Source organism: Suncus etruscus, chromosome 4, assembly GCF_024139225.1.
Source record: "Suncus etruscus isolate mSunEtr1 chromosome 4, mSunEtr1.pri.cur, whole genome shotgun sequence".
In the NCBI taxonomy this organism is placed as follows: Eukaryota; Metazoa; Chordata; class Mammalia; order Eulipotyphla; family Soricidae; genus Suncus; species Suncus etruscus.
Genome location: NC_064851.1, coordinates 64,875,802 through 64,890,622, shown reverse-complemented (window position 1 = coordinate 64,890,622; position 14,821 = coordinate 64,875,802). Strand labels below are relative to the sequence as shown.

The 14,821-nt window shown below is 34.8% G+C and overlaps 1 protein-coding gene across 1 annotated transcript; it reads left to right on the top strand.

Moving 5' to 3' along the window:
* The first annotated feature begins 11,157 nt into the window (after positions 1 to 11,157).
* Positions 11,158 to 11,625, top strand: LOC126007100 (serglycin-like). Its single transcript, XM_049772597.1, has one exon. It carries the CDS (start codon positions 11,158 to 11,160, stop codon positions 11,623 to 11,625), a length of 468 nt encoding a protein of 155 aa, XP_049628554.1.
* Positions 11,626 to 14,821: the final 3,196 nt, after the last annotated feature.

The window sequence follows — 14,821 nt, the reverse complement described above, 5'->3', positions numbered from 1 at the left end:
AATCTGAAACTTAATATATATTTAAATAGCAATAAAGTGAAAATAACTGCATTTCTCTTTTTAAAATCTAGAGAAAATTCTTTTTCTTTTTTCTCTTTTTTAATTTTGGGGGGTCACACCCAGCAGCGCTCAGGGGTTACTCCTGATTCTATGCTCTGGGAAGGCTCAAGGGACCATATGGGATGCCGGGATTTGCACCACCATCCTTCTGCATGCAAGGCAATCGCCCTACCTCCATGCTATATCTCTGGCCCCTTTTTTTCATTTCAGTGACATCATTTCAGAGACACTCAGGAGTTACTCTTGGCTATGCACACAGAAATCTCTCCTGTCTTAGGGGACTATATGTAATGCAGGGGGATAGAATCATGGTCCATGCTAGGTTAACATGTTCAAGGCAAATGCCCTACCGCTTGCGCCACTGCTCCTAAACTGAAAAGAATAATCAAATAATGTAGCTTAAATTGAATGCAGTACTGTAAGGTTTGATCCCTGACATTGCATATATTTATTAGCAACATCAGAAGCAATCCTTGTGCATAAACAGATGTGACCCAAATATAAAAATAAGCATAAAAGTAACAAATAAAAACATAAAAAATAAACAAAAACATAAATAATAAACATAAAAATAATAAACAAAAATAAAGATAAACATAGAAAGAAAAGATAAAACAAAAATACAGATATTAATGAGAAAAATTAGAAAACAAATTATTCTTAAAAATAACAACAAATTGTTTTACCAATAAAACAATATTTGATGTGTGACAGGTCTCTAAAAGTCACTGAGAAAAATGATTAATCTCATACAATAATTTTAAAGTATGATCAAAATTAATAAAGACCACTACACATAGTCATTTTATTCACAGAGGCTAGAACACCGACAAGTGCCAACTCTAATACCATATCCTGACACCGAGGAAAATGGAAACGACTTGACCTAAGAGCAGATTACTCTACCTATCAGCTAACGACAAGACAAAATCAGAAGACTTGTCATCCATTGGTAGGTCCAAAAGCCAAGATCACGAGTTACAGATGACTGGCTGCTAGAACCATGACCAGACTGTATATATCTTGGGACCAATAAAAAAGCCTAGTCTAGGGTTTGAACTACGACCTGCACATCAACCATGATCCCCAGTTCCAAACGTCCAGCAGAGATAATTGTAACGGAATGGGGCTTCTGGAAACACAAAGAAAGACGCTATCCTAGGTGCCATCCTAGGTTTAGTGCAAAGACCAAGACCACCAACCACAGAAGATGGATTAAAATGACACTGAGGGAACGAAACTTCTAGAACCACAAAGGCTGACTTCATCATAAGTCTCATCCCTGGAACTGTGCAGATACTGAGATCGATAGATACAGAGGTCTGATTGTATCACCTAGGACGGAACAGAAGTCTTCCAAACAACACAAAAGCACCACCGGGAGAGTAAAGGATCCTGAACAGAGTCTATAGTTGATCCCATGACAATATACTCTAAGGGCGGAGAAACCCCATATCTCTTAGGCCAAGTGAATTCCTTTTCGAATGACCCCAATATTTACTGTGCCAGGGCAGGAGGGAAAAAAACACAAAATATTGTTTATCTTTTTATATATTATTTTTATCTTCATTTATTATCATTATTATTTTTATTTACCTATTTTTGGTTGATTTCTTTGTTTTGGTGTGGTTATTGAAGCTGTTGCCCCCATTTACATTTTTTCTTTTCTTTTCTTTTTTTTTTCTTTTCTTTCATTATGTGCTCTGCCATGTTTCTTATCTCAAGACCATGGCGTTTTTTTTGTTTTTGTTTTTGTTTATGTTTTTGTTTTGTTGTTGTTGTGGTGGTGGTGGTAGTGCTTAGTGTTTGTTGGAGTCCTTACTGGATATTTGACACTTCTTTTTGTACTGGTGGAGTGTTTCACCTTTTACTCCTTCGTCTCTCCAACTGATGATGAGAGCCTCTAGAAGAATTCCGCTTATTTTCTGCTTATTAGACTTTTACCCCAGTTTACTACTTTTCTTCAAACAAAACCACGTAACTTGAACTAGCTAGTCCTGCCCCCCAGTTAGAGGGGGAAATAAGGGAGGCACCAGAACCAAACAAGTGCAAGACTACTAAGTAGTAGGCTAGATACAGAGGGGACAACATATTCTGGCAGCCCTGGGGGTGAGGGAAGAGCATATGGGAGGTAGGACAAAAACAGAAGTGTAGGGAGGACAAATTGGTGATGGAAATCCCCCCTGATTTTATGTAAATATGTACCTAAAATATTATTGTCAACAATATGTAAGCCACTATGATCAAAATAAAAATTAAATTAAAAAAAGTAGTAAAATAATCTATAGCAGCAGACTAGTTTATGAACACTTAAATAAGGAGATAGTAAAATATAAGGAAATTATTATATGGCACTTATAAATACTTTGAAACAATTGGGTTCATTAAAGAAATGCAGTGACAACTTGATGTTAAAACAAAAATCTTATTATTTAAACAGATAAGATATTTAGCAGAGTTTTAATAGCAACCTTACATTTGATGCTGGGAACTTGTCTATATTTTATCTTCAAAGTTGCATTTGATATAATTAATGACAATTTTTGAAGCAATTTTTATAGCATTTATCTTTGGTGAGGGAGAATGTTATACTTTGTCACTAAAGTAACATTGCAGTAAGATAAATATTTAATTTAATTTATTTATTTATTATTTTATTTTATTTATTTTACTTTATTTTATTTGGGGGTCTTTTGGGTCACACCTGGCGGTGCTCAGAGGTTACTCCTGGCTCTGTGCTCATAAATCACTCCTGGCAGGCTAAGGGGACCATATGGGATGCTGGAGATCGAATCTAGGTCAGATTCGGGTAGCTGCATACAAGGTATATACCCTTACTTTGCTATTGCTCCAGCCCAACCTAAATATTTTATAATGCCTAATTTATTGTTATTATGCCAGCAGTTATATTTTATTAATTAATTATTTGAAAAACAAAATAATTGCTTTAATAAAATTAAGAACCTTAAAGTTGGGGGGATGGTAAACGTCCAGTAAGAAGAAAATTGAGGAGAAATGCGTTTAGTAGAATACTTTGCAAAGTAATATCTGACTTTAAACACCTATGTATTAGTGCTATATAATCTTTAAAATAATGAGTAAAACCCTCAAATTCTAAAAAATGAAGACAAATGGAAAAAACTAATCTAATTGAGTTTTTATCAGATTTACTAATACTGAGGGAAAATTACTTCACATACTGAAACACAGTATGTTTTATTATACAATATAACATAAAGCAAAAGTATTCCAGTAGCCTAACGTGAATTCAGCTTTATTATGATAAATCCTATTGATATTATAATTTTAAAAATGTTACATATGGAATGGAGTTAGGAACAAATGTGTGAAGCAAAAGTATATTAATGCTATTAAGAAGTGAAGAAATATTTTATGTAAGAGAAAATATGAAGAGGAAAATTCAAAGGGATAACAAATAACATAAAATAAATTTATAAATATTTAAATACATGTTAGACAAAAGAACACTTAGATGTTGGTTTCTAAATGTCATTCCACAATCCAAGCTAGTAATCTTTAGAATAAAGAGGACTCAAAACTTGAGGGAAGAGAAAAAAAAAACAAACCAAAAATATTTTGATGTTACATAAAGTGAGGAAGAAAGTTGACAATTACGGGAACTGCATCAACCCTTTAAAAAAAAACTTAAGCAACATTGGTTTATAATAATGTATAACTATCAGATACATTCTTTCATTTGTATATAGTACATGACACTGTGATCACCAATACGAAGCTAGTTTTTATCCACCAAAAATTCAAAGAAAATACACTAGCTGGTATTTTAAATATATCTGATATTACAGTTGATGAGATAAATATTTTTCTTACCACTTCTTTTTAATAGACACCACTCAACTCTGCACAGCCCAATAGTGGTAGCCTGACAATTTAAGTTTATAGGCATACTTAGTGGCTCTATGGTTTCCCCAATATTCATAAGGGTCGAGCATTTATATTTTAGATACAAGTAATAAAATCATAATGTCTTTCAGTTATTTGAAGTCATTTTTCTAGTGTTAGTAAATCTGATTAAAATTAAATTAGATTAGTTTCTTCACTATTAGATATATTCACTATCAACTGACCTACCTCTCCAGCATCATGAAAGCTCCCTTTTACAGAAGAACCTCAACTAATAAAATTATAAAGAATGAGAGAATTTGTCAATTAAATTATTTGTATTTAAACATTATTTATGACAAATCAATAAAGTTAAAATATTATTTTACATTCATTTGCTAGATTCAGTATTGTGAAAGAAAAACGTACACTTTTTCGTACATAATTTTTAGAGTTTTTCAACTTAAATGATTAAAGTTATCATTAAAAATAGACTCAAATTGACTCAAGCACAGTGGTGAACTGTTTTGCACACTTTGGTGATGTTGAAGGTACAGTGACTGTGTATATCTAAAGCATTGATATTAACACCACTGTGTTAGTTTTAAATTTCACAACTAAATTAGTTCAACTCTTTTATGCTGATAATTTAAGACATGTTTTTAGTTACTTGATAAAGTACTCTGCTTTAATTCTCCTGTATCCATATTATATAGTGCTAATAAGTATGAGTGTATTTTTTTTAGGTGGGGGCATACTCAGTGACGCTCAGGGGTTACTCCTGGCTATGCGCTCAGAAATCGTTCCTGGCTTGGGGGACTATATGGGATTCTGGGGGATCGAACCGCTGTCTGTCCTAGGCAGCCTGGGCAAGTCAGACACCTTACCACTTGCACCACCCCTCTAGCCCCTGGTATGAGTGTATTTTTAATTAAAGAAAAAAATGAAAATTATAAAAATATAAAATATGTATAGTATAGCATAGTAATTAGTTATGTGAAAAACATAACATAACTTTAATAAATTGTCAATATACTAACCTGCACTTTGAATAAATGTTTATAATATATATATATATGTATTTTGAGGTTTCTGATATTGGATACATGATGTTCTAGTAAATAGAGTAAATCAGAAGGTTTTCCTATGCTTAAGAGAATATTTATTAGCAAACTGAAAAGTGTTTCTTGCTAAATTCTCTGGTGTTGAAACAGTCTGGTAGCAATGATACAATCAAATATTTATAAAGTTTTTTATTTGTGTGTTAGTATTGAACTAAACACTTCCCATAATCAGATGATTTTATTCTCACATAAGGGATTAAGGAATGCATAAGGAATTAAGCACAACAGCAGCCAACTAATAACTGAGTAGAAAGCTAAGAAGTCTGACTTCAAAGACTGTTCTTGAACAGCATGCTATAATCATTTGATTTCTTGAAAGTAAAACTTTATTTCTATCATCTCTACTGACTAGCACAGAGTTATAAAAAATGTGGAAGATCCACATGCATTTATTGATTAGCCAACACCATGGAGACTTTTCATCAAGCTACATTATATTACTTTTATTACTGGAGGCTCTCTTGGAATTTGCTTCTTTTTCTAAACCCACAAAATTATTCAAGGCTGAAAGAAATTTAAAGCAGAAAAGCTTTGGTCAATGACTTAAGAATTGAAAGGGTGAGTTAGGCTTTTAAAATAATATGTCTCCCTGAGAGGGTTTGATACTATTCTCTCATAGCACTGGGAGAAAGGGAAGGGGCATTACTTGCAGTCATCTTGGCATGGCTCATTAGTATCAAGAATTAAGTCTAGTAGTAAAATGAGGCCAAAGGTTCTTTAGGGTATTTAGAATGACTGCCTGACTTATTTTATTCTGTTCTCCCTTACTCTTTGCATCATTAGTTTCCTAGATATGTTGGTAGACATACATACTTTTTAACAAACTGTTCTTCAGAAAAGATATTGTCTTCAAAATGCTTTTATTCATCACATCTTGAAGCACCTATGCTTTTCTTTCTGACTCTTATTTGTTCCCTAAGCATGAAACCTTTTATTGATTCAGCTGTCTTAGGTATAATTTAGGTATGAATAATATCCATTGTAACACCTTACTAAAAGCACATGACCCACTTCTCATCTTTTATTCACGAGGTCTGAGTTTGCAATGCATTTCTGTTTACACAGGTATCACTACAATTTAAAAGAGTGACTGGCATAGAGCATGAACTCTATATTTACTGAAAAAATGTTTTTTTTTCTTTTCATTAATATAGGTGAATACATGCTGCATTACAACCCAACACTATATTTGCTCAGAAATAATAGGACATCTCCCTATCAGAGACAAAAGACCAGTCTCTGTTCTTGTTTCCTAAAACACATCCATATTTTCCAAATTTCCATAATCATATAACAGATTCCTTGCATATTCTGCTTGAGAAACAGAAAGCATTCATTTCTTCTCAGTAGAAGATGTATCAATTAACAGATGCTTATGAAATCAACTTCTTTAAGAAAGACATCTGACTTTCAGTTTCCTAATCAAATTTCTAAATTTGTATGATACTGAGATTTATAAAATTTAAACTTTTTTATTTTATTAATTTTTTGTTTTTCTGGGCCACACCTAGCTATGTGTAGGGGTTACTCCTGGCTCTGTGTTCAGAAATTATTCCTGGCAGTTTCAGTGGACCATATGGGATACCAGGTTATGAATACAGGTTGGCTGCATACAAGGAAATGCTCTACCTACTGGACTATCGTTCCAGCCCAAGTTTCTATTTTTTTTTTATTTGCCTTTTGGGCCACACCTGGTGACACTCAGGAGTTACTCCTGTTAATGCGCTCAGAAATCTCTCTGGATTGAGGGAACCATGGAATGCTGGAACAGAACTGTGGTTCGTCATAGGTTAGCTCGTGCAAGGCAAACACCCTACCAAGCTTCTATTTTTTAATAATGCTTGTACAGTCCATCTAATTTTCTTATGTGGTATCTTATATCTCAGAAAAAAGAAGTAGCTACCAGTACTGATACAGATACAGTGAGAAAGGAATTCTCTCTGCTGGCGGGAATATAGACTTGTCCACCTTTTGTGGGGGGGGGGAAGGGGAGTGCAGTTAGGGCAGAAAAGATGCGACTAAGACAATGAGAGTTGGCTTAGGATCACTACAAAAACTGATTGCTGCAATGATGTAAAGTGATATTCATGCTATCTATTAAGTAACAATATTGCCAACCTCATCTAAAAGAAAAAGTGTAAGACCAGGAGAGAGGAAATGTCTTCCATAGAGGCAGGCAGCAGGAAGAAAGGTGGGACTGAAACTGGGGATATTGATGGAGGAAAATGTGCACAGGTGAAGGGTGTTGAACATTGTTTGGTCGAAACTCCATCATTGTAACTGTGTATTTCATGATGATTCAGTTTTAAAAGTATATTTTTAACTTAAAAAATTAGAAATTGAAAAACCTCGATTCCGTATATAGTGGAGATTCCAGTTATCTGAACTCTTCTAAAGAGTATTGCGGCATCTTTTATTTCTTGTTGCTTTTAGTAAAATAATATGTTTATAAAATATTTATCTGTTGATAATTTTACACTAAGCCACACAGAAATTTGTGATTGTAACTGACCCATAGAAGATAAAAATAAATCTGTATTAAAAGGAGATCACAGTACATCAAAGAAATAAACATTGGTAATTTTGCTTCAGTTTTATTTTATTATTTTAACATCATATTAACTTTTTTAAAAAATTGATAAAATTTTTGAAAAATACACTCTCAGGAGTTTATTATGTAATTGGTATTATATAAACTAGATTGAGCTTACAATCTTAAATTATAATATTGTGATAATATTTATAGTAATTATGGTAATTTTTATAAAGCTATACAAAATTTTGCTTGCTTTATCCAAGAAACACAGAATCTCTCTTATATATGTTAAGTATGTTATATGTAATATTATATATATTATATGTTATATAAATAATATGTTATAGTAGTTTAATTTAACATATCACCTTATGTGATATGTTATGTGATGTATAAAGCAGGAATGCTAAACATTGAACTTAAATTTATGTCAAAATTTATGTTTTAGATCATGATAATTAAATATAATTTCTTTTATTCTGTGATTAGTAATTATACTACAAATAATCCTTACACATGATTATGTACCTCCTTTCACTTTCTACCATGCATGTTACATAGCATCAAAAATTAAAATAATATCTAATATCAGAAACTATTTATTTCAAAGTTATAATATAGTGTTGGAATAAACAGTTTTTAGCTTATTCAGGATATTTCTTCTTTGCATGTGCTGTGCATGAAGAACCTCTGGATTGGCTCCTTAATCCTACCTGTTCTCCACCCATAGAAGTGGTCCTATTCTACCCAATAAAGACCCTTGGATCAGAGAGATTTCTGATTTTGGCTCATAGCTTGCCTGTCTGTCTTTCAGTGCCCTTCTGCTTTTTTGCACATAGCTCATGGTGGAAGTTCCTGGGGATTCTTCTATACCTACAGGCACATAAGTTACAATGGGTAAGAAGTTCCCTGGGTGGATTTAGTGGTTAGTCAAGTGAATAATTCCACATTGGATAAAGAATCTAGTTTATTTTTGGCTCAAGTCTATGATAATGACTCGGTTTTGGATCAAGGGACCTGGACCCTTCTTTAAGTATTTGCGACCTTCCTTTTCCCAACAATTACCAGAACATATACAGGAGAGATAATTTGTATATTAGTAATTCTGGCATAGCTCAAAATAGGCATTATAATTTTTATGTATCATACACTAAGGGATGCACAAGCCAAGTTTTCCAAAATCATATCCTACTTCAGAAAATAAAAGGACCCTCTCAGTAGTGACACATACTTGATCCCAGAGGTCAGTAACTAACAGCATGTCACTGACACTAGGCCAAAGGAATCACCTATTGCTGAGATTAATGTACTTGATGAAACCAATACTGAAAAAGAGCTTGTCACAGCATCCTTGGATGCTGAGTCTGAAAGCAGTTATGTACAAGTTACCCCCCCAACACACACACACACACACACACACACACACAAACACATACACAAGGCAACTCACTGGAGAGAGCCAGATATCTGGCTACCACACTCTCCCCAACTAGGAAGAAAACCAGTGCCCAACCTATGTGGACACGAACATAGGATCTCTTGGCATATTTTTTTTTAAAAAGCTTGTTCACAGTATTGGCCTCATTGTTTTGTATTGTATTTCTTACTACCTTGAGTAAAGGTTAGCTTTGGATCTCCCAGGATTTTCATACTAGTCAAGACATGCCTGAGTGCTTGTCTATTTATGCAGTGAAAGATGTGGTTTTCTGATGAAGCTTTAACCAAGCTTCACACTCTAAGTTATACTGGAAGGAGAATTTCTGGAGTTCAATTGTCATATAAAATTTTGAGAGGGCTTATTAAGTTGCCGACAGGCAGGCAACTTTACTCTGAGCTGTTTTAGAACTTATCTGTGAGATTGCATTGTTTGCTTGGGAAAATATTAATAAAGATACAGAATTTAAAGGTAGTTTCACAAAAATTTTTCAGGCCATTTCAGAGCCTTATGCACATTTCTTGGGAAAGTTAATGAATGCTGTCTAGAGGAAGATTAAGGGAAAGGAAGTATAATAGTTACCTTTTGAGAATGCCAATGAGAACTGCCAGGTGATCTTGTAACCTCTAATGAAAAAGATGTTATGAAAAAGATTTCTGCAGGCTTGTAACAATGTGGGGTCAATAGAACACAAGGTTTGTGTGAATGCCTGGACAGTCTATTCTGTACAGACAAACTGGGGGTAACCAGGGCAGACCAGGCATTTTTTATAGAGGTACCTGCAATACCACTCATCCAAGGGGACCACTTATATTTTGTCCAAGATATGGTAAGGGATACCACTGGCTAAGATACTGTTTATAATTTAATTCTAATGTCTTGAGAAATGAGGAAGAGGTCAAACCATAACTCCAAGACTTTAAGTTAGATGCTTTAATTGTGGAAACCTGGGACATGTTGCAGAAACTGAAGGCTTCTCTCATTCCCTGTTCCCTTGACATTGAGACCTTACCAACCAGTCTCGGGAAACTAACTTTCTTGGGAAACATAATCAGGGTACATTGTCATCAGTATTTTCACTTCCTGGTCTGTGCCAAGAAAGCTGTGATCAATAGATGCATTACAACCTGCTACTAAGGAAGCAATGCCTTAGATATCCCCTGACTGTGACTGCAACACCAGTCCAATGTACTTGTAAGTTAAGATCTGGAATATAAGGGCCAATCTCTCCAGACACTGTAGGCTTGCTAATAAAGAAAAGCATTATGACTATTAAAGGTATTTCTGTTCACCTGGGAATTATAGATTCTGACCATGTTGAATATAATACTTATTTCCATGCCAAAATTTTAAATTTTTGAAAAAGAGGAGAATGTTGCTCAAATATTATTTCCTTTTGTTATGCCTTGTCATTCTGATTCCACAAGGGTTTGGGGATTTGGAAATATAAACTTCCTAGCTTTCATTAACTCTTTAATAGCCTTTACTGCTAAACTTACACAGGAAGAACACTCAATGTTAACTCTTGAGATTAATGGCAAAACATTTAAAGGCATGTTTAACACATGTACAGAGGTATCTGTGATGACTTTACAACACTGGCCCCATAATTGGCCCTTGCAAGCTAAACCTTATGGCCTGGAAAAAAATAGGCAGTAATTTGTCCTCATCCTCTGTCTGATAATGTGCAAAGTGTCTAAAATAAATTGGCCCCAAAGATCAGGAAGTTACTTTTTTTTTTTTACTGTGCATAACTCCCATTTCTCTGATCCTCTGGTGCCATGATTTGCACAAACATTTGGGGATTGAGTATCACATTCTATGTCCAGCTCTCTCCAGGCCACTTGCTTAGAGTTTTTGCCATTTTAAATGGAATAACTGGAGTGCAGCACACATCAAATTTACCTATCCAATAGAAATCCAATGTATCCATTTGGATTTTCCAGTACTCCCTGACTAATACAAAATTGGAGGCGCTTATAAACATGTTAGAGAAACAGTTTAAATTGGGACATATTGAGACATAATTTTCTGACTAAAATTCTCCTGTTCTTGTCATTCAAAAGAAGTCAGGTAGGTGGTGACTTCTAATATATTTAAGAGTGGAAAATGCGATTTTCCTCCCGCTCTGAGCCAGCATGCAGGTGACTCTTCCCCGCCACGGCAGGCTAGGCCTGGCTCTCTTCCTCCTCCTGGTTTGGGGGGCTTCCATTCAAGGTTCTCCCCTTCGGAAAGCCAGGCTCCAATGGGTCCACTGCAACCCCAACAGCAATTCTGCAAACTGCATAGATGAAAACGGACCCACGTTTGAGCTGCCACCAGACGAATTCAACCGGATCTTTCCCCAGAGTCCTGGCACATCCTTGTCTTCAAGACAGACTCCAGAACCTCAACGACATCTTACCCATATCCGAGGACTATTCTGGCTCAGGCTCCTTCGACAATGTTCTGGCTCCTTCGACAATGTTCTCCAGAACAACAGCGAGGACGAATTCTGCCTGGTAGATGACACAGCGGTGTTCGATTCCAACTTCAGGTTGAAGCGAAACTCGCCCTCGGGGGAAGTGGATTTAGAGTTAGATGCACAAGAGGATTTTGTGATCTAAAGTTAAAAAAATCCAAGCAAAGCAAAGAAGACTCCTCCCACACTGACAGCAGGCAATTCACTGATTCTAGTTTGAGTACCATGGCTAATGTTCAATTTGGGCGAAAATGTTGGATAGAATTTAAGAACATCTGAAAAAGAAGCTTAAGCCATAGCACCTTTTCTTGCCACCTCCCTTCTTGTGAATTCTTAAGAGCTTTCTCTCCCCAACCTACTGTTCCAACACATACTTGTACTTCTTTTGTATCAAGTTCACTAAAAAAGAAAACACACACACACACAATATAAATGGGGGCCCGAAGCAATAGTACAGTGGGTGTGGTGTTTGCCTTGCACGTGGCTGATCCCATGTGGTTGGTCCCCTGAGGCTGCCAGGAGCGATTTCTGAGCACAGAGCCAGGAGGAACCCCTGAGCGCGCCAGGTGTGGCCCCCAAACCAAACCACAAAAAAACAAAACAAAACACTTCTCCTTCATGCTTCTAAAATCACTTTATGAAAAAAAAGTCATGCTGTTTGTAAAACTTCTTGTTGAGAAAAAAAAAGTGGTTTGATAACTAAATCATGAAGAACAGATGCAGATTGCAAATAACAGGCTGGCCCCGTCTCTTGGATAAAAATCTAGATAAAGCATACAGTATACAGTGACATTTACAAAGCATGTTTTAGCAAAGTACATTCTGATATCACCCTGGATGTGTTTGTAGCATGAAGGGACATCCTTCATCAGGAGTAAGATTGTCACCATGAGGAACTGAACCAAACTGTAGCCAGTTACAGTTTCAAATCCTCCTTTGGTTTCACCTTTTTATCCATATATTTTCAAATATTACTCTATTAAAGCAGAAATATAACTGCAAAAAAAAAAAAGAGTGGAAAATGCAACTATAGTTCCCATGAAAATCCTTCTACCTCACCTTACTTACCCTGCAGTGATTCCAAATGACTGGCTTTTGGTGGCGATTGACTTAAAACACTGGTTTTTCAACATATCCATTATGGTTATTTACAATAGCCAGACTCTGGAAACAACCATGATGCCCTTCAACATATGAATGGCTAAAAAAACTGTGGTACATATATACAATGGAATATTATGCAGCCATCAGGAGAGATGAAGTCATGAAATTTTTCTATATATAGATGTACATGGAATCTATTATGCTAAATGAAATAAGTCAGAGGGAGAGAGACACAAAATAGACTCACTCCTCTATGGATTTTAAGAAAAATAAAAGACATATTTGCAATAATTATCAAAGAAAAAAGAAATGAGGGCTGAAAGGTCCAGCTCATGATATTAAGCTCACCACAAAGAATGATGACTACAAGAAGAGAAATAACTACACTGACAACTATCATAACAATGTGAATGAATGAGGGAAGTAGAAATCCTGATTCAAATACAGGAGGGGTAGTGGAGAAGAGGGAGATTTAAGACATTGGTGATAGGAATGTTGCACTGTTGAAGGTGGTGTTCTTGATATGACTGAAACCCAATTACAATCATATTTGTAATCAAGGTGTTTAAATAAAGGTATTAAAATAAAAGATTGATTGCCTGGATCTATGACCCTACTCACACACACAAACACAGCCTATGGTTTACCATGGTTGATCTATCAAGGTTTGACAAGACAGTGTTGAAATCTCCCACTATTATTGTGTTGCTATTGAAATCTTCCTTCTAATTTGTCAGCAGTTGTTTTAAATATTTTGTTTGTCCCTATTTGAATGCGTATATATTTATGAGTGTGATATCTCCCTATTTGTACCTATTATATACAGTTATATATATATATATATAACTTGATTATGAAATAATGTTCAGCTCTGCCCTTCTCATTTTTTAAGTCTAATATTTATGTCACCTGATATTAGTATGGCTATTTTAGCCTTTTATGGGAGTGTTTGCTTGAACAATTGTCATCAAAACTTTGCCTTTGAACCTTTGTTCTGATTATTCAGATGTGTATCTTGTAGGTAGAAGAACATTGAATTTAACTTTTGATCCATTTGGTACTCTGTCTCTTAAATGGTATAAGTCCATTGATTTTGAAAGGAATAATTGTCATGGGATTTAGTGTCACCTGTTAGTAAGAGTTTTGTGTGTCTGTTGGTATGTTTTATTTTAAAGTAGATCTTTCAGGGCACCTTTTTCTTTCTTGGTGCAAACTTTTATTTAAATAATATATTACTCAAGCTTTACAAAAATCTTAACATAATTGAAAATTGGGTTCTCCCTCTATAACCTTAATTATTCAAAGCTTGGAACGGGTTAATTTAAAGTAAGCAAACAAATAAAACAACAACAACAAAAAAAAAACCCTGTAGCAGATACTGCTGAAATACTTTAAAAAATCTAAATGAGCTTAATCTTTACAAAAGTTATTTGAGCTTAAAAGCTATAAAAACAAAGTTATCTTAATTCTACAAAGGGAGAGGGTCTTTGACTTCATGCCACCATTTCTTTAGAACCTCATTTTTTTCATCAAATTCAGCCACAAATCAAATTTCTGTGTGCCTCTTTTCAGGAGATTCTTCCTAAAAGGAGGCAAAGTACAAATATGGAAGAATAACTGCTTAAGCAAGTAGAAAAGTGTTCCATAATGTGTGCAAAGGTTGTCTTTTAGGGCTCATTTTGAGTCTGTAAATGTTATGAGCTTTTGGTTACCCATAAATCTGTGTATTCCTTCAAACATGAATGTAATTCTGGCTAGGTGAAATACTCTTGGTAATTAATTAATTTTTTTAAATTTTGTCACTATATTCCACCACTGCCTTCATGCCTTGAGGGTTTCTTGTGATAGGTCTGCTGTAAATCTTAGGGATGCTTCTTTGAATATAATTTCCCTTTTTACAGCTTTAAGTATTCTATATCCACTATAGGATTTGTCATTGTGACTAGGATGAATTTTGCAGTGATTTTCTTGAATATATATTGACTGGTATCTTTCGGCATGAAGGATTTGGTTGATGTACTCTTTAGCTCTGGGAGTTTCTTTCTTTCTTTCTTGCTTTCTTTCTTTCTTTCTTTCTTTCTTTCTTTCTTTCTTTCTTTCTTTCTTTCTTTCTTTCTTTCTTTCTTTCTTTCTTTCTTCTTTCTTTCTTTCTTTCTTTCTTTCTTTCTTTTCTTTCTTTCTTTCTTTCTTTCTTTCTTTCTTTCTTCTTCTTTCTCTTTCTTTCTTTCTTTCTTTCT

Excerpts from the sequence above, each read along its gene's own strand:
- LOC126007100 (XM_049772597.1), top strand. The coding sequence starts at position 11,158 with ATGCAGGTGACTCTTCCCCGCCACGGCAGGCTAGGCCTGGCTCTCTTC.